Genomic DNA, 25587 nt, shown 5'->3' on the forward strand with positions numbered 1-25587 from the left:
AGAAACTTGTTAACACAAGTGGTGCGAATGAAATGAAGTTCAACGAGCCGTATATATAGAGTTTTAAAAAAAATTAATGTACCGGACGTCCGACCCGGACGTCCGCCCGCCCGTCGCCCGCACGTCTGAGGACATCCGACGTCCTTACGGGACGTCCGTATCCGAGTTGAAACGCCACAATGGCGGACGTCCCGGTCGCCCGTCGCGGATGTCCGACCGGACGTCCGCCATTGGAGATGCTCTAACACTATTGCTGCTTGGTTTCCAATGCGTGTGTCTTCATCGCATCATTATCAGTTAAATGTCACTCAGGGTCTCCACTATAAGACGGACACCCAAATAGCCCCGTCCCAGTTTTTGTCCATAGCCCCAATTTTTTTGTCCACAGAACTAAATTTTTATTTCCGCCACTATGGTGGACACCAATAGCCCCAAAATTTTTATTTTAATGTTTCAAGCAATTATGAATAAATTTATCGGACTATACGTAATTAGAAGAAAACCACTATACTTGAAGAAATTAAAATTAAAGTACAAATTTTCGTCGTATTAAAGTACAGGAAAAATTATACAACGAAAATTTAATCTAGTGCAAATCACAAAGGTGTTCACACTGCGCCGCCACCTCCCCTACAAGCTCACACTTCTTCAATCAGATCGGCCTGGAGTGTGGTATGTGATGTGGTCCTGCGCATATCAGCGAAACGTTGGATCAAATATTCATTGCTCCGTGGTACGCCCATCTGGATCGGCGCGGAGGCAACACCGTGACTTGTACTTGCGCCCTCTTCCGGTGCCCAGCGCTCTACTGCAAATCCTTCATCTTCTATTATCATATTTCCAGTGAGAGAAATTTTGAGTGATGAAGAGTTGGAATGGTGTGAAAATAATGAATGGAATGGGGTGTATTTATAGGTGAATTAAATTGAATTAAAAAAAATCGCCGCCTACCGCCGCGTCGGGCACCGCTCCACTATAGGAGCCCCGCCTATCCGCCGCGTCTGCCCCGGAGTCGCCGCGTCCTTGCCCCGGAGTCGCCGCATGCCCATCCACCGCCTACCACGCCCACACTCCTCGTCCGCCCCGGGGGCGGACGTCACCTCCACCATAACCGCCCCGAGATGGCCCGGCGGGGGCTATAGCCGCGGCTATACCATAGTGGACACTCTCACTCCTCAACATCATCAATTGAATGTCACTCTTTCGTTAAGCCATAAGAGCATCCACGATGGGGCGCCTTAAGAGGCGCCCTAAAGCCCGCCCTATGCACCCTTCCACCTGCAGTGGGGCACCATAAGGCACGCCCTAAAGGGCGCCCTAAGCATTTTCTTTTATTTGAATATTTAAATAACTACAAAAATTGGGAAAAACTTTCATTTCATTTATAAAATTAATCATCTTAATAACTCGAAGAAGCAAATTCTCGTTTCACCGAATTCTACCTTTTAATCATAATTTTATTTATTCATTTTCCCAATCATACTAATTAAATATAACCTTATTGCGAATAAATTCATGTAAATCTAAAACTATTTAGGGGCCTACTTTAACCAAGCTAACAAATAATTAGTAAGACACTAAGCATTTTTAATAATTAGTTTTCAAAATAACTCAACTAGTGCTTGTAGTCCAATGGTTAGGATACCACCCTTCCAAGCAATACACCCGGGTTTGACTCCCGGCAAACGCATTTTTTAAGAAAAATGCGTTGCATCGTCCGCGCCATCGTCCGCGTCGCCCACAGTGGGCGGACGATGCCCTATCGTGCGCGCTTCGTCCGCGGACTAAGCTTTGGCCGCGGACGACGCATCGTCCGTCGTCCGCGCACCCACAGTGGCGGATCGGGCGCGCTATCGTCCGCTCCATTATGAATGCTCTAATATGTCGTCATCGATGTTTAATTGACACCATGATATATTAGTTTTAAAGTTACTGTATAAAAAAAATCTGTATTTCAAAAGTTGCATGGTATGAAACGTCAATAGTCTAATATTAGGAATGTAACCAAATAAACATAACAGAATAACATAATATTATGAGGTTTTTTATTTCTTTTCAATTTATTTTTACTGAACTACAGGGATACTAATGTAAATTTGTTAAGTGTATAAAAATTTAAAATACTGTACCAGCTTTTTCACTTAAATTCGAGGTGTCACGCAGCTTTAATCAGGTGCTTTAGATATTTAATTTTAAGGTACACTGTCATTTATCCGGCCCTTAAATTACTATTCATAGATCTACTGTACTTTTTTACTCCATCTCTTAATTAAGGGACGGAACCTGCAATCATCCGTCCTTTAACCGTCTCTTAAATTACTTTTCATTCAATTTCATTTTTTATTTTTATTTCCAACCAAATTCAATTAAAAAAACACATTTCATTAAAAATAAAATAAAATAAAATTACAACATAAAATAAAAATACAACTTAAAATTCAAAAAAATAAAAAAACACTTAATTAAAATCCTAAAAAATAAAAATGACATAATTTAAAATACAATTTTAAAGAAAATAAAAAAACTACTCCGCCGGTGAATCATCCCCCGAAGGCGGTGGAGGTGCACTGAAGCTGTGAGGAGGCGGAATGCCAAGTTGTGCTGCCATAAACGCAATTTCGTCAAGATAGGCTTGGTATTGGGGAGGCGTCATGCGGGAAGTGTCCACCATTCTGGCAGTCATGTACATGGACATAAGGAAGTTCAAGGGTACCCCCGAGCCCGAACCCGCCAGAGTTTCCGTCACCGGACATTTTGTGATGAGAGGTTAGATGAAACTTGGAGAGGAAATGGAGATGATTTGTGGAGAATAGATGTGTATTTGTGTGTGAAATGAGGATGAATTATGAGTATTTATAGAGTAAAAAAAATTTGAAAAAACGGTAATATTACCGTTTTTCATTTCTTATTTTTTTATTTAATTTGATTTTTTTTAAAAAAATGAATTATTGCGTCAGCGTGACGATGCCCACTCGTGGGCGTCGCGCGTGGCGCCGAGCGCGCCACGTCACCTCGGCGCGTGGCGAGACGTCTCGCCATTCGTCACGGCGGGACGGAACGCGGAACGGGCTGGGGACGAGACGGGGTGCTGCAACGCATCACGCCGCCGTCTCGTCGCTTCGTGACGGAATACGGGTCACCCGCGTGACGCGTTGCGGGTGGCCTAAAGTGAAAAACCTAAAGGAGTGAACAGTTTATAGCTAAAGATTAGTATACTAATGAATTGTTAATTACTTGACCTGTGTTGTCAGCGCAGATGGCAGTATTTAATTTTAATTAATCAGACTGAAAGTTATTATTCGTATGTGTTACACCAGCCTTTTCTTTTCTGTATAGAAGTATAGAACTCCCAAATTTTTAACAAGAGATTTAATACAGATAATTTTGTTTTCGTATTCATTTTTTTACCAAGAAAATTGACAACTGGTCCATATAAATCGAAAACCGTACGTAATGATATGATCACAAAAATACAATACGGCTTTAATCTATTACTATGAATCTCTACCAACTTTAGTTAATTTTCTTTTCTTATAATCTGTTTTGCTTGTCAAATTCAACCGGTATATAGTAGTATAGAGGTCTTTCTTCTTTTGTGCTAAGAGTAATGGAATTCTAATTTAATGAAGGAGAATAGATTCATTCTAATTGAGGGAGTGACGCATAATGATTGTGCGTCGTTCTTAATGAAACGCATAATCATTATGCGTCGTTAATTAATGACGCATAAGGATTATGCGTCGCTTAACGACGCATAAGGGTTGTGCGTCGCTCATGAACGACGCACATTGGTTATGCGTCGTTAAGGCGGCTTTTATCTGCCTCCAGTCACACGCAGATCACAGAACGCACCTTCATACACTTTCAATTCCTCTATCTCGGCGATTTCCGGCGTTTTCTGGCGATTTTCGGCGATTTCTCCATAAGATCCGGTAATTTGTTCATCAATTTAGCTACATTCATCATTATTCATGTTTATTGTGCTTTCATTTGTTAGTTTTACCCAATTTATACAAATTAGGGCTTGTAGGAAAATGTCCATAATTGTCGTTGGTTTATATGTTTTTGATGCAGAAATCATGCAAGTATTTGTGAGTTTGTATTGGGGTGGTAGAGTAGTTCAACTACCACATATGGGTATTGGTTATGACCCACCTCGTGCGAGGAGCTCCATTATATTAAATTCAGGTGTTTCCTATTATGAGTTGGTAGCAATGATTTGTGATGCGATGGGAATAGATATGAACCAACACACAATTGAATTATTATGGAGACAATGTATAGTCTATGGTTCCGGTATGAGTTATACATGTTCTGTGATTCGCAATGATGATAGTGTAATGTTTATGTTCAACAATGCTCAAAATTCAAGTGGGTGTATTGAATTATTTGTTGAGTATTCACCTGTGAGGAGTGAAGAAATCCCACCAGTTGTTGATTATGGTATTGGAGCATCTGCGAGGTTTGAACAAATGAGTTTTGAGTGTGGTATTGGATCATCTGCGAGGGTGGACCAAATGAATGAGCAGAGAGATGTTGTAGATGTTGTAGATGTTGCTGATGTTGGTGTTGGATTGAATGATGAGGTAGATGATGCAGATGATCTTGATGAGCCAAGGCCACTATCCGAGACAGAGCCAGACCCCGATCTCAGTGATGGTGATGGTGCTGATGATGTCGGTGCTAGTTCTGATGATGAGATAGTACCATGTAAACCTGTTATGCAAGGTGAACAACCACTTCCGGAATACAATCCTAATGGGTTTAGATTCTTTCGTGAATTACCAAGTCGTCCTTCTGGAGTATCGGATGATGTGGGAGGTAATGAACACAGCCTTTTGTATTGGAATGAGAATGAGCCGCATCGGATTGTGTTGGGAACAAAATTTGATTCCAAGCTACACGTGAAAACTGCTATAACTATGTGGAGTTTATGGAATGAAAAACAGTTTAAGGTTGTCGAGAGCAAATTAAGAAGGTGGCATGATGTATGCAAATTTCCAGCAGGAACGACAGTCACAGGGGCAGGCATCATCAGCACCACCGACGCTGAAAAGGCGAGGGAATGTAAGTGGGAGGTTTCAGTTACACAAAGGTCGCATGACGATATGTGGGAAGTTAGGAAGTGGAAGAATCGACATACCTGTATAGGCCATCGTGCTAATAGAGATCATGCTAACTTTTCAGCCCCAATGATAGCTCTGTTGATTCGACATCATGTGCGACAATGTGCCGATTTCAAGGTCTTCTCAATAATAGCTGATATTCAAGACAGATTTGGTGTGTTAATCAGTTATAAGAAGGCGTGGTATGCAAAGAGAAAGGCTATAGAGTTTGTATACGGTGGATGGGAGGAGTCGTTTAGGCAGTTGCCAAGCTACATGTTTGAACTCCAGTCACAGAATATGGGCACAATTGTTGAGTGGAAGCATAACGATCTGTTGAGTCAGAGGCGTACAATGGTGTTCAACTATGTTTTCTGGGCATTTGGGCCTGCAATACATGCGTTCCAGAAGGCCGCACCGGTGTTAACAGTGGACGGGACTCACCTTCGAGGAAGATTTAAAGGTAAGTTGCTTGTTGCTTGTGGTTTTGATGCTAACAAGACATGCTTGCCTATTGCATATGCTGTGGTGGATGAAGAAACCAATGACAGTTGGTCGTGGTTTTTGGATCATGTCAGAACTCATGTAGTGAAATACGAGAGGGAGGTGTGCATTATATCAGATAGGCATAAAGGACTCTTGAATGCAATGGAGTCTGAAATCATGACTAGGGCCCCGCAGATACACCACAAATTTTGTTTGCTTCATGTGAGGGCAAATGTGTTGAAGAAGCACAAGGGCCCCAATGTGAAGGCCATTATATGGAAGTTGGGGGTCAGTTCTCAGGAACGTAAATTTGCCAGAAGACGTCGAGCACTATATGATGTCAACAGTGGTGCGGTTCGAATGCTGAATAGGATTACAAAAGAATGTTGGTCACTGTGCTACGATGGTGGACTTAGGTGGGGGGTGGCCACCACAAACATGTCGGAGTGCTACAATAACGTCCGGACACCCGGCAGTCCATGACGAAGAGAAGTTGGTGGGCGTGGCGGCACGACCACATTTTGCCGTTGAGAAGATGGATACTCCATCGCATCAGCATGGTTCATCGCACGAAGTGCCGAAGCAGCCATGTCTCGAATCTGCCTGAACCGAGGGTCTGTGTCATGCTCAGAGGTCAAATGCCATATCCCCTGAAGGGTCTCAACCTAGATAACAAAAATACAAATGACATCATACCACGTGGAGCAATACAAACTTTAAACTAAAGACGTTTTTATATACAAAAACATCACATACCGCCAATAAATTAGAAGAGGCTGCCTCGTTCATCCCGTCAGTTGACTGTGTCCCAGGTTGAACTAGGTACGACACGGTGATCCTATTGTACCACGCCATATAACCCGGATTAATGCGACCATCTAGTGTCGCCGTTGCGTGGTCAAAAGTTGCTTGGAACCTGTCGTGGCGCAAGTCCCATTCATCAATGAAGAACTTATGTACCTTAGCCCAATCAGCGCCCTTCCTCCCACGGCGATGACTTTTACTCAAATGGCCGGAGCTATGTAGCATCCTATCACAGTACTGAGGAATACGCTGGTAGCGGTTAAATTGTCGACAAACGCGTCCAGCCTCGTGTGCCTCGACAAATGACCAGCACACCAAATAAGTATCGCACAAGTAGGATGCAGTCGAATCAATGCAGTACTCAGGGAGGATACAGTCTGCATAGGGTGTCCACAGAAACTACAAACAAATAAAATAAAAAACACAATTAATTTCATACTATAGTAAGTAAATTCATTAATTAAGACAACACAAATAAATTTCACCTGGCCAGGACGGATCAGTGATAACTGATCACGATAATGAGCTACTGAATGTCGGGGCGCATTTCCAATTTCAGTAACTCCGTGCCACCTATACATAATATTAATGTCAAAAGTTATCAACAAAACACATAATTATGTGAGTTAATTTAAACAAAAACATTACTTGGCTCCGCACGGGGTATACGGCGTGTGCATAGGCGATATCAAGAAGGCTGGCCTCAATGTAGGCATTCTTTCCCAGGCCCACAGCTGCAAGAGAACCATAGGTCCACCCACATCTCTTCTCTGTCTGCCTACAGAAGCCTCGCACAAATAATGATACAGGTATGCTAACGCAGCACTACCCCAACTGATATTAGCCACATCTTCCGGATCGTCTAAGGCATTTAACCACATAAAGGGGACCTTGCACCCTGTGGTGTCCGGTAAAATAAGCCCCCCTAACAGGATCAGAGCATGTATGCGTGCTCTTTGAATGTATGCATACACAGGCAGCCCATCACCCAACGGCATCGTCGCTTGGTGGATCAGAGACGTCATCAACAAACCACCGTGCTTCGTTTCGGTTTCTGAGTCAGGTATCCATCCCAACAAATCTCTACACTTGCTGGACCAATCTTCAAATCCAACAGGGTAGTCACGGCCAGTGAAAGCACGACCGTCTGCTCTCAAACCCCACAGGCTTTGCACATCCTGTAAGGTAACAGTAACTTCCCCAACTGGAAGGTGGAAACAGTGTGTCTCAGGCCTCCAGCGCTCGATCAAGGCAGTTATTAGCTCATTGTCCATCCTCATCGGTCTTCCACATTCAACCACGCCTCTGAACCCCCATACACCTAGCCAATACATCACATTTTCATGTATAGGCGACGCATAAGGATTATGCGTCTTTTTGTTAGTGACGCATAAGAGTTATGCGTCACTCCCTGAGGCGGAATACGACTAATGCTCTTCATTAAAATGGAATTCCATTAAAATCCTTTAAAAAAAGAATTGATCCTAGTAGTATAGAACTTTAGATGTTAGATGTCAAATCTCAGTAACAATAAATTACTCCATACTACAATCTTATTTATCGATCTAATACAAATACACACTAAACTTGATTAAGTATATAAGCGAATTGTGAAATATTTTTCTAATAAATTATGATTTGAAATTTCAATATGTATAAATAGGAATGTGTTATATTGATAATTGTATTTAAGTTGCTAACTCTGTTAACTTATCGATGCAGGGTATTAAAAATGTCAACACATAATATCAACACAATATATTGAAGTTCAACCAAATTATGTATTGACATTTTTAATACACTAGATAACATAGTTATCAACTTAAATTGTTAGCAAATAATCATACCCCTGTATAAATATGTAATATTATCAAATTAATGTGACGTTTTGGATAGAAGCCACATTTCACTATTATCGACAGTCCGCGGACTAGATTTCATACCTTGCCGTGAAAATGTTTTTGGAAATCGAATTCTTTGAAGAGAGTTAATAAGAGAGATATAGATTGGGATGTGACGTTTTAAATAGATATGTAAGTTACTTCTAAATAGGGAAATAAATTAATAATGAAAACGAAAGCAATTTCTGACTCCCCAATTCTGCGATCCATTGGTATCACCTGTGTATGTGAAGACTGTCACTTTGCATACTCATTCTTAACATTTACTTCATCACATTCACATCCTTCCAAAATCCCCACCTAAGTTGTGGAAATCACACTCCATTCCTATATACAACCATTTAATACTCAATAATTTACTGTTCCAACTACAAAAATAGTCTTGGTAATAAATGACATGAGTTTTTCATGAAAGAGAAAAACTTATTATAAGGGGGTCATTCATTTCAGTTGCCTTGATTACTTGTAATTAACTAGATAAATGAAATCTTGTTAACCAGAACAAATAATAAATGTCAAAAAAATAATTTATAAGATTTTTGAAAAGACAAAATGTATTAATTAATTAAAGCATGAAGGAGAGAAGCACCTTGATGCATTTTGTATACCTTAGCTTGTGCAGTTATGCTTTATGATTGCCTATATACAAATTTGATTCCTATGGGGGAATATTTCTTTGTCATTATCGTAATATCATATGATATTCAACCAATTGCATTAATAGTCAATCACCACAACTTGATTTGAAATAACCATTGGGAATCGAGATTCTTTAACTAATTACTTTTTGGGCAGTGCATGATGAATGATATATAAATTCAAGAAATCAAATTATAACAATAGCCAATAAATAAATTATACAGGATACATGAAGGATAGGTGCCAAGGAAAGAGAGCTAGTGGTCCAATCCAACTTATACAAGGTGAATTGATTAGCACTTAATCATCATTTGACATTAAAATTAGTTTGTATAGTATACTAGCTTAGGTTAGGAAACTTTGTAATAGTAAAAAAAAAGTGCTCTCTCTCTCTCTCTCTCTCTCTCTCTCACACACACACACACACACACACACACTCACACACACACACATATATTGAGGGGGTAATAATTAGTGGTTATTGAAAAGCAGCTCTACTCTGACTATGAATGTGGAGGGGAAATGAATTTAAAACCAAGCTCAAACATGTTAACAGATAAAAATACATAAAATTATTGTTAAAGAGAGATTAGCATGTGATATTCATTATGCTAATTCATTGTCTTGACTGTGGTCAAGCCTGCTTTATTAATGACTTAGATGCATCACTTTGACTGAGAATTATTACATCAATCCACACACGGTAATATCGTATTGTGTATGTGTGCGAAAATAGAATATCGTTATTAAAAGTAATGTATAGTTAAGAATGAAATATTAGAAGAATTAGAGAATCACAATCGTATATTTATACGGAAAATTACTTCACATATTTTTTAAAATTTACATCAACATTTTCAAGGTCTTAGAAATAAGCGTTTACACAAAAAATAAATCTCTACCTACCTTAGCACAAAAATACTTTAACGAACTCTTTCTTCTTTATTTTTTTGTAAAATTTTCTCTCTACCATAATTAACACTATATAAACTATACTTATCTCTTAATGAAAATGATGTTCTGGTTGCCAAGTTCCAAATTTCATGTCAAAATAATAAAGTTTGTAAACTTTATGCTATTTGAAAAAAAAAACTATAAATTAGTGACTTCGCGTTTAATTAATGGGCTAAATTGGTGCACTAAAATTTTATAGTGTTATTATTTGGTAACTTGGTATAGATGATTTGTGGGGTATTATCACATTTATAATACTTATAGTTTTCCTAGCTCAGAGAAATTTAACCCTACTTGTTTAGCATTGTAGGTACAAATCTTTATTTTGATGGTCTTCTCAATGATTATGTATATTATAGATATAGAAATTGAGCACTATGATATATGAACTTTATTTTGCTGTCTGCCAAATAGGTATAATCCTAATCAATGTATTGGGGAAATGCAGAAAGGTTGTCCTCATAATATATAGCAACCTTTCTAGATACTAAGGTAATGAATCAACACTTTAAATAAATAAATGCAAAATAAATGCGTCCAAATATTTTAATTTATATACATAACCTAACTACCACTATTAAGTTTCAAATATCTTGAAACTGAATTACATTAAACATATGACTCAAAACTGAGTAGTAGTACGTAGTATTAAATTAGAATCATTAAATCAAGTGACATTATCAATTTCTAAACCCAATTTGGCCGATTTTTTGAACTTGAAGTTTTCGTAATAAATTAATAATCCCCCAACCACTATATATGAACCATTATTTTGGTACGATTCATTGGAGTGTGAAATAAAGTAGATAGATGTAGAAAGAACAAATAAGAAAGTTTATATATAGGAGTATGTTGTATTTTATAAAGAGAAAATGACTTAATTATAGTGGCACAATAAAAAATGAATATGCAAAATTGTGGTCTATATAAAAATGGTGTAACTTTGGTCTTGAAAAATAAAATTATCCCTTGCATCAATCACATAAACCCTTTAAATAGTTTTGATGGTTTAGATTTTAACTCTACGACCAACTAATGTGAGAGCAAGCTTAGTCAACAAAAAAGGGGTTATTAACATGTAACTCAATATCTACACATGTTAAAGTCATGAATTCAAATCCAACTAATGTATAGCTCCTCAAATAGTACTAATAAGTTCACATCTTTTGTATGGTTCATATTTGCACAAAATAAAGTTTTATCCGTGGCGTAACAATCATGATTTTCTCCTTAAAAGAGAAAAGAATAATGATTGGCAATTTTGGATTATGACATCGACTCTTATTAAACGAGGTGCCCGTTTCCTTGGCTCCTCCGAATGCATATACTATAAATAATTTCTATAAATAGTATGCAATAATTATTATATTTGGTATCCATAAAATATATTTTAAACATGATCCAATACGTTATTTTATATTTCGACCTATTAAATACTTTATATAGTAAAAATTTAATTTTTTATATCAAAATAAATCATCTAATAGTAGTACAGTATTTTTTAAAAATCTATGCCCATCAAATATTTGCGTACTAGGAGTAATGTTCACTAATTATCAGCCATGGTGGGACGTGTGGGCTTTTTAAATTTATAAAATTTCGGATATTAGACCGAGGTGACAAAAACAGTGTCTGATTAGTATTTGAAAATTAATGATGAATCGACCAATTAAAACTTTTCTTAACTATTTAATTATAAATTCATTTTATTTGGCGACATAGTGGGGAAGTTGGTATCCATGCGTGAAATTTGGAGTTAGGTTCATCATATATATGCCTCTGTTTATCCGTCTTTTTGTGCGTGTCACAACTTTTTGGCCCATCTCCCTTTTCTCCTTTTTATTTTCATTGATTTAAAATTAAAGATTATTTCGAATGAATAGTGTAATTCACATTAGAATTTTTCTTTTTCATTTACCTCATAAACTATGAATAAGAAGTTAAATTCTAGAGTTTCATTTCTAGGTTAATTGATCAATTTGATAATTGTAGTCATAATCAAAGATGTATAAGAGAAATAAACAAATGAAACAAAAAATTAACCCTACTAATCAAATGCTGTTTTGTTTTTCTTACAAAACAAAGAGAGAAAATGGGCCACCTTTTCTTTTTGTCAAAGTCTCCCAGACAGGCCCCACTTCGGCCAGCTTATTTCTAAACAAAGGAATAAATAAAAGTTTTCTTGCAAAAAGTACTAGTACATTGTACATATAATAATTTCTTTTTGGCTCTCGAGAGAATAAAATCATTGTAATTTTTTGTAGTATAGTTATAAATATACTGAATAATATATTTTCTCTAAAACTGCCCTTTGATATAAACATAAATTTGGTAATTTTGGTTTATTGACATAAGAATCATTCCTAATATTGGACTTGTATTGTTGTTATAAAAACTTGTCTGAGAGCCCCTCGTCATGAGTACTAATTTTCTAAATATTTTTTGTGCTAAAATTTTTTTTTATAATTTAAAATGATTATGGTTATGAATCAAAGTATTTGACATTACGAAAAAGTATGTTCCCGTGAACAGTTAATAAAAAGTAACACTTGCGAAAAATGCAACTATTGCAAAAGTGGGAATGGTTCTTAATAAAATTATTATTAATAAATAAAAGTCATTACTAGTACTATTTTAAAAAACATTTGCACCTAATTTGATCTCCATGTAATCCTATGTTTCGAATATCAAGACATATTCCCTCACTCATCACTCCAGCCCAATCTAAAATGGATCTCTCTTTTGTTTTTTTTTGGGCCGTTAATCCAATTCTGTATTTGTATATAGTGTATTTATTTCAAGCATATGGACTTAATATGTTAAGGTGGTTTTTGATTTTCTAGATAAAATAGTTATAAGATATAATCTAGATTGAGTTGTGGAATTATTTTAGTTGGAGGGGGTTGCCTATGACTAATTAGCACGTGATTATCCATTTTGGATTGAGTTGTGAGATACAATCTCCTGAACCAAACAGACTATAAGTTTAATCTTGAGATATAATCTTGCCAATCGAACGACCTATATGGATAAATGCTACATTACTTTGGTCAACTTTTTAAGAAGGGTATCTAATGAAAAAATGTACTTCTGTTTAGAATCACTCTTTAATTAGTTGTAATTTTGAATCTTTGATTATGATAATACGTACTGTCAAATGATCAACAGACTTGGCCAAGTCTATTGGATGATATTCATGCCTGGATCAACTTCATTCAGTTACATATTTATAAATTTCCTACTTAATGAGATTACGAGGATGACCTACTGATATCAAAATTATTTGACTAAATTATGTTATTTAGTTTTCTGAAATGCAAACCTGTGTATTATGTATAACAGCTCAATAATGTTTGGATAAGAAGTCTACCCAGATTCAAACTAATACCTAACCTACATTGAAAATATTTCTATTTATTTCTAATGCTTCTATCATTATATGCACGACTTTTTCACCGATGTTGAAAATGTCCCATGTCCTCGTGACTTTTATCTACATCTCAATTTTCATCGACCACGTTTAGTAACGGATGATGTAATACGATTTTTAACATGATTTCATTGTTTGTAAAACTCTAATTAAAACAAGATATTGTTAGTCAATCAATTATCTTTTAATAAAAAATAAGTTGGGCGAACCGAACCTTAAAGAAGGCTAGCAGCGTTTTAGAAGAATGCAAAACTGAAGGGATCAGACTTAGATCGGATTTACTAATTACCACGACCTCTTTGTTCTTTATGAGGGAGCTCAGTCAAACTCCAACCAAGCGACTGATATTACAAGGAATTGAATATTGAATACAGAATAGGTGTCTAACTATTACACAAGATACGAATCCTGTTCAAGCTTCAGTATCTTCCACCTGTACACTCAACAACCGAGTCAGTAACACAAGAAACCGATCCTCACGGATCTAACAAGGTTACACAAGTAAACACACTGAAACACACTGCTTCGGCTCAGACACCCGCCGATAGCACTAGCCTATTCTCAAGAACACAGATCCAAGGGAGCACAACTGAATCCTTGGGTGATTAACCTCACACTCCAGATTCCAGCACCAACAGGCTCCACAGCACCAGATCTATCACCTCTGAGAACGATCTCACCAGAAAACCCTCACACACGAAACCCTAATTCGCCCAATACATCAGCAACCGAAGTGGTTGCTTCCTTAGTTACTGTAGCAAGATCCTTTGAACTTTCAACCGTCCAAGATCATCAGAAGAACCAACGGAGAGCCGCCGGAGAAGAAAGCAGAAGGGAAGAACGAGAGAGAGCGCAAGAGAAGTGAGAGAGTGTAAATGAGTGAATGATCAGAACCGAAAGGTCTAACCTCTCACATAACAAGCACACATCGCCATCCAACGGCTGAGAGCCTTGATCCGGGTGGGAGTACACATGGCGGCATTTGGAGTATGAGGAGTAAGTATTGGGCCAAGCCCAATTCAATCATCACATGGGCCAAGGAAATAGACAAGCCCAAATGAAAGTCCACCAATCATTCAACATACTCCACCTTGGACTTCATTCTGAGAAACCAGCAAGTGCTACAAGCTAAAGTGAAACTCATCACAGCCAATAAAGCAATCCCCTTTCAGCCTCAAAGAACACAACCAAGGTTCACTGGCATTTAGGGAATCACCATGCTGCCTCCAGACACCAGAGGGATTAAACCCATTAGTCTAGGAGGACTTCCTGCCTCTAGCCATATACCTGCTTTACCAATGCAAGTAAATGACTGAGGACTTTTATCCCCGGGACATGCATCTAACCTAAATCAAAATGCAAAAACCTTATGCAGAAAAGGAGTTTCTCTACAGGTAAGCTTTTTGTCCCCATATCAGCAGGGTTTTTATCAGTGTGAACCTTTTGAAGAAATACTTCACCTTTTTCTACAATGTCTCTAATGTAATGAAATCTAACATCAATGTGTTTAGTCCTATCATGGAAAACAGGGTTTTTACATAACTGAATTGCAGACTGAGAATCAGAAAACACATTAGGAGATAACTTCACAAACTTAAGTTCAGAGAGTACTCCCTTCAGCCAGATTGCCTCCTTCATTGCTTCTGTGATAGCAATATATTCTGACTCAGTAGTGGAGAGAGCCACTATATGCTGCAACTGAGACTTCCAACTAACACAAGACTTGCAGACAGTAAACACATAGGAGGTAGTTGACTTCCTCTTATCCCTGTCATTGGCATAGTTAGAGTCCACAAAACCAGTTAAAGTAACACCTTCATCACATTTAGAATAACACAGGCCATATTTAGCAGTCTGTTTCAGATATCTAAGAAAGCCACTTTAAGGCTTCCCAGTGCACAGGACCAGGGTTAGACATGTACCTACTTAGGCATGACACAGCATATGCAATGTCTGGCCTAGTGCTTACCATTAAGTACATCACTGAGCCAATAGCATTAGCATAGGGAACCTTCTTCATAGCATCGATTTCAGATTGAGTTTGAGGGCATTGATCTTTACTCAACACAAAATGGGCAGCCAAGGGAACTGAAGTAGGTTTTGCATCAAACATGTTAAATTTTTTAAGCACTTTGCACACATAGGGTTCTTGATGCAACACAAGGGTAGAACACTTTCTATCTCTGAAAATATTTATCCCTGAGATTTTCTGAGCATCACCTAAGTCTTTCATGTCAAAGTTTTCACTTAAAGCAGACTGCACAGATTTGATAGTTTTTAAACAGGGTCCCATAATAAGCATGTCATCAACATACAGCAACAAGAACACAGGCACATGAGACTCAAGATTCTTAATATACAAGCATGCATCAAAAGTACTTCTTACAAAGCCCAACTTATGCATGCAATTATTAAACTTGATATTCCACTGCCTAGGGGATTGTTTCAAACCATACAAGGCCTTTTTTAGCAAACACACATGATTGGGGAGCTTGGGATCAACAAAGCCTTCAGGCTGCTTCATATAGATAGGTTTATCTAAATCACTATGCAAGAAAGCAGTTTTAACATCCATCTGTTTTAACTCCCAATTAAAGTGAGCACACAAGGAAAGCATCAATCTGACAGTAGTAAAATTTAACAACAGGAGCAAAGATTTCAGTGTAATCTACCTCCTCTTATTGAGTAAACCCTTTTGCAACTAGTCTGGCCTTGTACCTAAGGCCCTCCACCTCATTTTTTAGCTTGTATAACCACCTGCAATCAACCACAGATGCACCAGGAGGCAAAGGAACAAGAATCCAGGTAAAGTTGACTCTAAGAGAATGCATCTCCTCTAACATTGCCTTATGCCAATTATTCCAGAACTTAGACTTTGTAGCTTGCTTATAGGACTGGGGTTCATCCCCATCAGATTCAAACACATTAAAAGCCAAGTTAATGAGAGCAACCAAGCCAACAAATCTAACAGGTTTGTGTACATTAAGCCTTCTAGTCCTATCTCTAGCTAACACATAATTGCTCAAGTCAGTATTATCAATAGCATTTTGACCACCAACAGGACTATGCAAAATATTCTGAGCAGGAGAGTTCTGCCTAATAGGGCTAGCATGCACATCATTGTCATTCACATTTTGGGGTACATTATCAATTAACTCTCCTTCTTAGGGTGTCTCATCAGATGTAAGATCTGGATAAGTATGCCAGAAGGCTGCTCCACCTCACTTGGAGTATCATCTTGATTCTCCACATCAGTGAGTGGTATTGAGGACTCTTCCTCCATAAGAGGTTCACTGTCCTCAGGTGGTAGAGATGAGTCAGAGGTCAATTTCAAGCAAGGGAATTCAGTCTCATTAAAGATAACATCCCTGCTTATAATGACCTTGAACCCTGGTTCATCTCTCAGCCAGACTCTATAACCCTTAACACCCTCAGGATATCCAAGAAAAACACCTTTCCTAGATCTAGGCTCAAGTTTATCAGACTTAGTGTGCACAAAAGCAGTACAGCCAAACACCCTTAAGTGAGAAAGAGATAAGTTTTTTCCAGTAAACACATGCTCAGGACACTGACCATTTAGAGGCACAGAAGGGGATCTATTAATCAGATAAGTAGAAGTTAATAAAGCTTCACCCCAAAACTTTTTTGACAAACCAAATTTTGCAAGCATGCATCTCACTTTTTCAAGCAAAGTTCTATTCATCCTTTCAGCCACTCCATTTTGTTGGGGTGTGTAAGGAACAGTTTTATGTCTTTTAATACCATGAGCAGCACACAAGTCATCAATCTGTTTATTGCAGAACTCAAGGCCATTGTCAGTTCTGATAGCTTTAATCTTCTTACATGTCTGAGTTTCTATCAACATTTTCCAGGTTTTTAATCTCTCAAACTTTCCTAAAGTAATCATGAGAAACACCAAACTTTCCTAAAGTAATCATCAATGATAGATAGAAAATAAACAGAACCAGAGTGAGAAGATACTGAGGCAGGACCCCATACATCCATATGCAAGTACTCAAGAACACATTTGCTCACATTAACAGGCACAGGAGAAAGAAAAGAAACCCTATGCTGTTTACCCAGCACACAGGTGTCACAAAAAGGCAGACTGCCTTGCACATCAGAGTCAGTCAACATAGCATGCTTTTTTAGTATATTCAAGCCTTTTTCACTCATGTGTCCTAGTCTCTCATGCCACATCATAGTTTTATCACTCTTAACCACATTGGCATAAGCATTTTCACATGATAGAGGCACAGCATTACAAACATACAAGCCACACTTCTTTTTGGCCTTGAAGAGACACATAGATCCTCTGCAAATTTTCATGCATCCATCCCCCCATTTTCCCCCATGCCAGCAGCTTCTAAAGCAGTGCAAGACATCAATTTGTAGCATAAATCAGGAACATATCTCACATTTTTCAGGCAGAGCACAAAACCATTGTCAAATCTTAAACATACATTGCCAATTCCATGGATTTCACATTTCTTGTCATCAGCCATTGACACATAGGTATTAATAACAGGTTTTAGCTCAGAGAACACCTCCTTAAAAGGACTAACATGATATGTACATCCTGAGTCACAAAGCCAATCATTTGAAGTAAAGGGGCACCCAGGAGAGGCATTAATATACATCAGATCATGTACCATGAAAACACATTCATTAGCAGCATCATATTTGGCCACATTGACAAGATTTTCAAGCTGAGTGTCATTATTAGGGGTTTTCTTCTTTTTAGGCTTAGTGCACTCCTTTTTATAGTGCCCTACTTCCCCACAATTGAAACACTTTCTAAAAGATTTAGGATTCCTGCTATTGGACCTAGATCTATGCTTTTTCTTTGAATTTGAGTTGGGACCTGATCCATTATTGGAGTCTTTGCCTCCTCTAGTTAGAGATCTTCCTCTTACATTTAGAGCCCTATTAAAAGCACTCTTATCAGCAGCCCTTTCCCTTAACTCCAATTCTTTAGATTTTAAGGAGCTTACAATTAAATCCAGAGGAGCAGAATCCCTGCCATACTTAATGGCAGCTTTAACATCACTATAGGAGTCAGGTATGGCATTCATTAGAGCTATACTTGTGTATTCATCTATGGTTTTATCCCTAGATCTTTTAATGTCTTGCACAAGCTTCTGAAATCTATCAATGTTATCATCTATATCTTTAGTCAAGTCAAGCTTAAATTTAAACAATTTCTCAAGCAGATACATCCTAGAAGACATAGAGGTTTCTGTATACAGAGTGTCAAGATTTTTCCACATTTCAGAAGCAGATTCAATATGATCAACTTTCCTAATCACAGAATCAGACAGGTTTAACACAATGGTGGCCCTAGCCAACTCATTCATCTCATCAATTTTATCTTGGGCAGTATCATCAGGTAAAGAGCCATCCACAACCTTAAACACTTTTTGCTGAATCAACACACATTTCATTTTCTATTTCTAGATCATAAAATCATTTTTACCATTGAAAGGGATCAAGCCAACAGGCTGAGTCATTTTTGCAAAGATTTTCACAAGAGCATAGGAAGCAAGACAAACACAGAGAGCCTTACACACCTTAAAGCACAGAGACATTCAACAAGTACTCAGAACACACTTTCTCACAGACAATCAGCCTCAATTCCATGACTGTCACGAGCACACTGACAAAGGCTATTCCAGTTCGTAATCACTCACTCTTGGAAGGCGCAGGGGGTCACTTTGGCAGTATCAGTGCTGGGTGGTCAAGTGAAGTGAGGTCAGAAACACAGAGCACCACCAAACAACAGCAGAAGCAACAACAGAACACAAGAAAGCAGCTAAGTCCTAAGTTCTTGCCAAGAACCAACTACCAGCAACAAATATCCCAAGCCTATGAATGGCACTACAACAGAAAAGAAATACCAGCAGGTTTCAGCCAATTTACCAGAGTGAATCCCCTCTCGAAGGAGGATTCCACTTGCCCACCTCCTTATGCGACTTGGAGTGCCGATCTAGTCCCCCCGTGGCTCTGATACCACTGTAGGGATCAGACTTAGATCGGATTCACTAATTACCAAGACCTCTTTGTTCTTTATGAGGGAGCTCAGTCAAACTCCAACCAAGCGACTGATATTACAAGGAATTGAATATTGAATACAGAATAGGTGTCTAACTATTACACAAGATACGAATCCTGTTCAAGCTTCAGTATCTTCCACCTGTACACTCAACAACCGAGTCAGTAACACAAGAAACCGATCCTCACGGATCTAACAAGGTTACACAAGTAAACACACTGAAACACACTGCTTCGGCTCAGACACCCACCGATAACACTAGCCTATTCTCAAGTACACAGATCCAAGGGAGCACAACTGAATCCTTGGGTGATTAACCTCACACTCCAGATTCCAGCAACAACAGGCTCTACAGCACCAGATCTATCACCTCTGAGAACGATCTCACCAGAAAACCCTCACACACGAAACCCTAATTCGCCCAACACATCAGCAACCGAAGTGGTTGCTTCCTTAGTTACTGTAGCAAGATCCTTTGAACTTTCAACCGTCCAAGATCATCAGAAGAACCAACGGAGAGCCGTCGGAGAAGAAAGCAGAAGGGGAGAACGAGAGAGAGCGCAAGAGAAGTGAGAGAGTGTAAATGAGTGAATGATCAGAACCGAAAGGTCTAACCTCTCATATAACAAGCACACATCGCCATCCAACGGCTGAGAGCCTTGATCTGGGTGGGAGTACACATGGCGGCATCTGGAGTATGAGGAGTAAGTATTGGGCCAAGCCCAATTCAATCATCACATGGGCCAAGGAAATAGACAAGCCCAAATGAAAGTCCACCAATCATTCAATAAAAACTGTTGGAATTAAGTCAGATGTTGACAAATAACGTCAGAATGTGCGTTGTCCGTTGCTATTGTATCCGTGCGTTGTTTTATTGTGTTCGTCAAACCATTGCCCACTCGGGAACTTGAAGAAGACTAGCAGCTGCAACAGTGGCGGATGCATACTGGGACAAGGGGATACGACTGTACCCCCAAAATATTTTGGTTTAATGTAGTATTAATGGACAAGGTAACATTTGGCATGAGTAGCCTAGCGATTGAAAGCTTCTTTTCATCAGCTCCAAGTTTGATTCTTTGTGATAACAATATTTAATATTATGTCTTCTAACTTTTGTGAAAATTCATTGGCCCATCACGATGTTTCATTGATACACATTTATCCTTTTCAATTCAATTATATTTTTATTATGTACTCTAATTTTTATATAAATTTGTTTTCATTGATACATAACTTGACTTGTCCTTTTAAATTTATGTTTGTTTTCATTCATACACTAATTTCATTTGCCTTTTTCGGTTTGAATTTGTTTTCATTGATAAATATTCATATAGCTAAATTATTAATAAGTGTAATTTCTTTAATTTTGTTTTCATTTATATTTTGTTTCATTACTTTTGTTTTTAACTATTATTTATATAGCTATTATTTAATAAATAGTAAAGTTTACATGTTTTTTCATACTTTTAAAACAAAATATTAAGAAAAAACAAATTAAAATCTAATTACGGAATCTATCATTCATAATGGATGAATTCAATTTGAATTAATTGTTTAAGAATATTGGACTTTTAAAGTAAATTGATCGGAACTTAAAGATGATTCTTTTGAAAGATAACACAATCTAACAGAGTTGAAGTAGATTTCTCATAATACATAAAAATTTAAGCACATTAATTTCAAATAAAATGAAGATAACATAAACTAAATTATTCAAAATATAAAGAACCTCCTTTTTAAATAGTAGACATCATCTAAGTAATAACACTAGGAAAATAATTTATTTTTATTTACAATGAAGGGTTTAATGAAAAATAAAAGATAAATATTCTAATTCAGAAAAAATGACAAAGAGAACAAAAAAAGGCTTATTCGAATAAGTCGCTGTAATTATTTTCGCACCCCCATATTGAAAATCCTGGATCCGCCACTGGCTGTAAATGCACGTAATCCTTGTAAATCGGAGAGATACTTTTACCCAAAAGATTAAAGGAAAGTGGGATTATTTGCCAAAAGTTTGGGGTACTCTAATTATCTAGTGAGGTTCTTTATGCCTTTGGGAAAGCTTGATTAATTCAACGATTGCTTTATACCACTTCCATTTCCCAAAGTTGAATTATTGGCCTACTTCTAATTTTTATGACTCCAATTTCACATTATCCCACATAATTAATAGGGATATTATGTCACACACTAATTATTAAAGCAAAATAAAATAAATAAAGAATTCCATCATTTCTTGTTTCAGAAATTGTTACAGTCCATTCCTAGATCATATGCATCATACCAAAACAGACATTCCCGGACCACATTCCTCCACAAAATATGAAAAACTATAAATCAAATTAAATCAATTTTTTATTGTTTTTGCAACAGCTGTCACTAAAGATAATTTATTAATATGAGATATTTTCAAAAAAAAAATCCATGAGCGGACAAATGGTGAAGAGGTCAATGGGTTAATTTTTTTTTTCTATAGATTAATTAATTTTATAAATCATCAATTTAAGGAAGTAAATAATTGGTTGTTTTGTCCTATCATTGCAGAAAGCACATTTAAAAAATTCTTGATTTTCTGTAGGCTTTGGACTTGTTCTTGTTGATGCAAGAATCTTCATTATATTGTAGTAGTATTTCATTAATTATTTGAGATGACTTCATAATTATTGCTTTTTAAAATTTTCTACGAGTGGGGAGTTTTATATTTGACTGTTGCAATTTTCAGTCAAGCTTGTTCCCACTTTATATAAATGAAGTAAACTTTAGCAATGGGTCATTTCTGACGCCTTAGTCATGGTACGTCTACACGACTACACTTATTGGACCATAATAGTATATATCTTTTTTTGCCATAAAACATTTAATAAAAATAAAACATATACACATTAATATTTTGCTGAATTGTTAAGTTGTGAAAAAATTAGAAACAAAATAATAATGGTAATTTATTTGGAGAAATCAAAAGCTCATGTGCAAAAGTTAAAATAAGCATTTTTTACAATAACCCGATTCAAAAAAATCGATATTTGATTATATATTGGTTATTTGAAAGTTTGTTCGAACTCAAATATGTTTCAGATTAAAAAAACTAAACATTACTATAAAATAACTAAATTCAAATCCCAATTTTACTATCTCAATTTGATAAGTATCTCTACATATATGAATGATTACATTAATGATTGATCGCCATTAAATCTTGTTTCATTGCAAAATTGAATTTGGTCGGTAAAAAAATGATTTAATTAATTAAATGTCGTAATCAAACGCAGCTAGCCAGCTTTGCTGGGCCTGAAAATTTATCTTGCGTGTGAAAAAACTCTTTTCTTTTCTTATTTGCAATTTTTTGTTCAGTAAGAAAATCTGCTTTGATCTTTGGACAAGGACAGTTTATCAATTATAGAATCATGCCATCTCAATCACATAAATATAGTGGTGTTAAATGTCAGAAAAAAAACTGACTAAGATTAGGATTAAGATGCCTATATTCATATATGTTCAAAAATAACAAAAAATTAAAAAACTCCTAAAGCAGAAAAAAGAAAAAATCAGAATCCATATTCATACATAAACTGATAGTGATTGCTACATAGTTTCTAGTTAAGACGAATTCTGGGCATTTCTTCCTAATCAATAATCATTAATTAATCCACCGTTTCCGTAGATTTAGTAGCTGTGTTTGTCAATTTGCATTACTTAATTTAGGCTGTGTTACACAATTTAACTCATGTCTTAATTTGTAAGCAAACTTCCAAAACGACACTAAATTATAAACTTGAAAATAATTGCATTTTTCTTGATTTCACAGAGGAAGTGGTACTCCAATTTCCATAAAAACACGCATCTGAAAAATGCAGGTAAATTAATTAATAAGACAGTAATTCAAAGCACGTCAATTTCCCAAAAAAAATATATGTAGAAATTAAATTACTCCCTGTGGAAGAAGCAGGTATCAAATCAAATACTATTATTATCAATAATAATAATAACTCCCAATATCAAAATAGCAAAAGAAAACAAAAATAAATTTAGGCCTAATTAATTACCCTAATTTCAGAAATCTGGAAATCAATCACTCACTCACACCTTGAAAACGATGAGATCATTGCACCAAACCTCCTCTTCCGCCTTGATTTCATCCATGAGTAAGCTGAAATTGTCGCTGCCGTCGTTGATCGTGATGAGGTCCTTGATCTCCTCGATGCTGCTGTAGTAATCCTGCGGATTATCGTTGAAGCAGGCGTAATTCGAGGAGGAAGAGGAGGTGCCGGCGTCGTTGAAGAAGAGGTTTTGGTGGTGATCGTCAATTCCTTGGAAGGCGAAGCTCTGGTGGCTGATCTGGCTGCCGTCGGAGGAGCTGCAGCTGCCTTGATCAAACGCCAACACATTATTGGGGTTGGTGTAGGCGTCACACAGTGGGGGTGTTTGTGCGTGGAATGGAGAGGGCGCCGAGTAGTATTGAATGAATGGAGGGTTTGGTGATGGTGATGGCGATGGGATTGGGAGCGGGTGGAGGAGTTGGCGGTGGTGAGTGTTAGCCATGTTGATGAGCTTCTTCTTCAGCTTCGTGTTCCAGTAGTTTTTGATGTCGTTGTCTGTTCTCCCCGGTAATTGAGCCGCAATTATCGACCACCTGAATATGCATTTACACAAAATTAAGTTTCATTTTCTCTACCTCGATCTCTCTCTATATATATATATATGTGTGTGTGTGTGTGTATAAGTACCTGCTTCCGATGGTGGAGAAGAGAGAGCAGATGATTCGATCTTCGTCATCGGTGAATTCGCCGTGTTTGATGTTGGGTCTGAGGTAGTTTAGCCATCTCAGTCTGCAGCTCTTTCCACATCTTCTCAGCCCTATGATTTTGAAGCCAACAATTTAGTAAAGTTAGAGAGAGAAAGAGGAGATCAAAGAGATGGAGAAGCATACCAACTTTGTGAGGGAGAGCAATCCAGTTGCCACCGGTGCCATTTTTGTCGATGTATTCTTTGAGCTTAGCATCTTCTTCAGGAGACCATGGACCTTTCTTGACATTTGCCTTGTCACAGCAAGGAGCTCTTCCCATCTCTAGATCTCTCTCTTCAGCTTGTGTTAGAGATGGGATATTGTTTCTTTACAAGAATTTTGTCTTCTAAACTGTGACATGTATATATATAAGTGTTGTGATGGTGGAAAGCACACAAGTCAAAGTTGGAGGCACTCAATTTTTGTATCAAGCGTACCTAAGCATTTGATTAAATTAATATTTGCCATCATCACCAAACGGGGGGACTCACTGTCTAACTGTACAGTTTTGGCTGTTTTGGGCCTCAATAATCCAATATACTCCTATATGAAAATGATTGATTATATAATTGTCCATCTAATACACATGTATGTATGCCAAATCAAACTTCAAATAAATCGTACGTGATGTGGCCATCATGTTGGCTTGTGGTGGCAGGGTCAGGGATAGTCAATACTCTAATTAAAATCTGAAGTGTTTGTGATATATTTAGAAACATATATAATGCTCCCAATACGATAGGATTTCGAATCACTATGATAAGTGGAAAATAGGAAGATATTATACTATGATTTATTTGATGTTGTCATGCTTAGTCGTCAAGGAAGAGTGTCACCTATAGTAGTTATGACAACGCTACAGTTGTTTTCCTACACTTCCAGTTCCAGTTCCAGTTCCAGTTCTTTCAATGTAGGTGCTACTTCTAATTAACTACCATCATCATATGTATATCTAGTTTTTAACACTAATCCTCTAATTCTTTCTCTCTCATCATCTATCTATTTCGAAGCTCCTTATCGTCCATGTTGGAGCTACTTCCGGTAAAGCCGACTCCAAAAAAAGTACCCATAACTGTTAAGGGTGGTTTGAGTCCCTTAGCATCCAAATCCTGGCTACGTCTCTGGTCCTGCCTCTGTGTCAAATATTTGGTGAACTAGCAATTAACCTGTGGCAGAACCATTGGTTTATTGTTCTATTATTTTTTTGGAACTAGAAAAGGACGATCTTATTTTTTGTTATGGTTATGGTTCAAAAGTGTTGATCAACCATTGTTCCGATTAAAATTGACATGTCTAGCATAAATTAAGGTCGGTACTACATTTGGAGGAATCTATATTGGGTATAACATAAAGTAAACAACATGAAAACAAAAATTGGATACGAACTTTGGGGGTAATAAAATGTGTAATTATGTAATGTGATGAGGTGG

At 37.2% G+C, this 25587-nt stretch overlaps 2 protein-coding genes across 2 annotated transcripts; both read right to left on the minus strand.

Annotated features, from left to right (window-relative positions):
• Positions 1–6040: 6040 nt before the first annotated feature.
• Positions 6041–7077, minus strand: LOC121764378 (serine/threonine-protein phosphatase 7 long form homolog). The gene is made up of 4 exons (XM_042160413.1): positions 7044–7077; positions 6881–6968; positions 6348–6794; positions 6041–6256 (listed from the first exon to the last, which is right to left on the minus strand). The coding sequence occupies exons 1-4, from the start codon at positions 7073–7075 to the stop codon at positions 6041–6043; spliced, it is 783 nt and encodes a 260-aa protein (XP_042016347.1). The 5' UTR covers positions 7076–7077.
• A 16244-nt stretch (positions 7078–23321) lies between these two features.
• On the minus strand, positions 23322–24512 carry LOC121763719 (transcription factor RAX2-like). The gene is made up of 3 exons (XM_042159783.1): positions 24302–24512; positions 24099–24228; positions 23322–24004 (listed from the first exon to the last, which is right to left on the minus strand). The coding sequence occupies exons 1-3, from the start codon at positions 24435–24437 to the stop codon at positions 23452–23454; spliced, it is 819 nt and encodes a 272-aa protein (XP_042015717.1). The 5' UTR covers positions 24438–24512; the 3' UTR covers positions 23322–23451.
• Positions 24513–25587: the final 1075 nt, after the last annotated feature.

Source organism: Salvia splendens, chromosome 14 (genome assembly GCF_004379255.2).
Source record: "Salvia splendens isolate huo1 chromosome 14, SspV2, whole genome shotgun sequence".
NCBI lineage: Eukaryota > Viridiplantae > Streptophyta > Magnoliopsida > Lamiales > Lamiaceae > Salvia > Salvia splendens.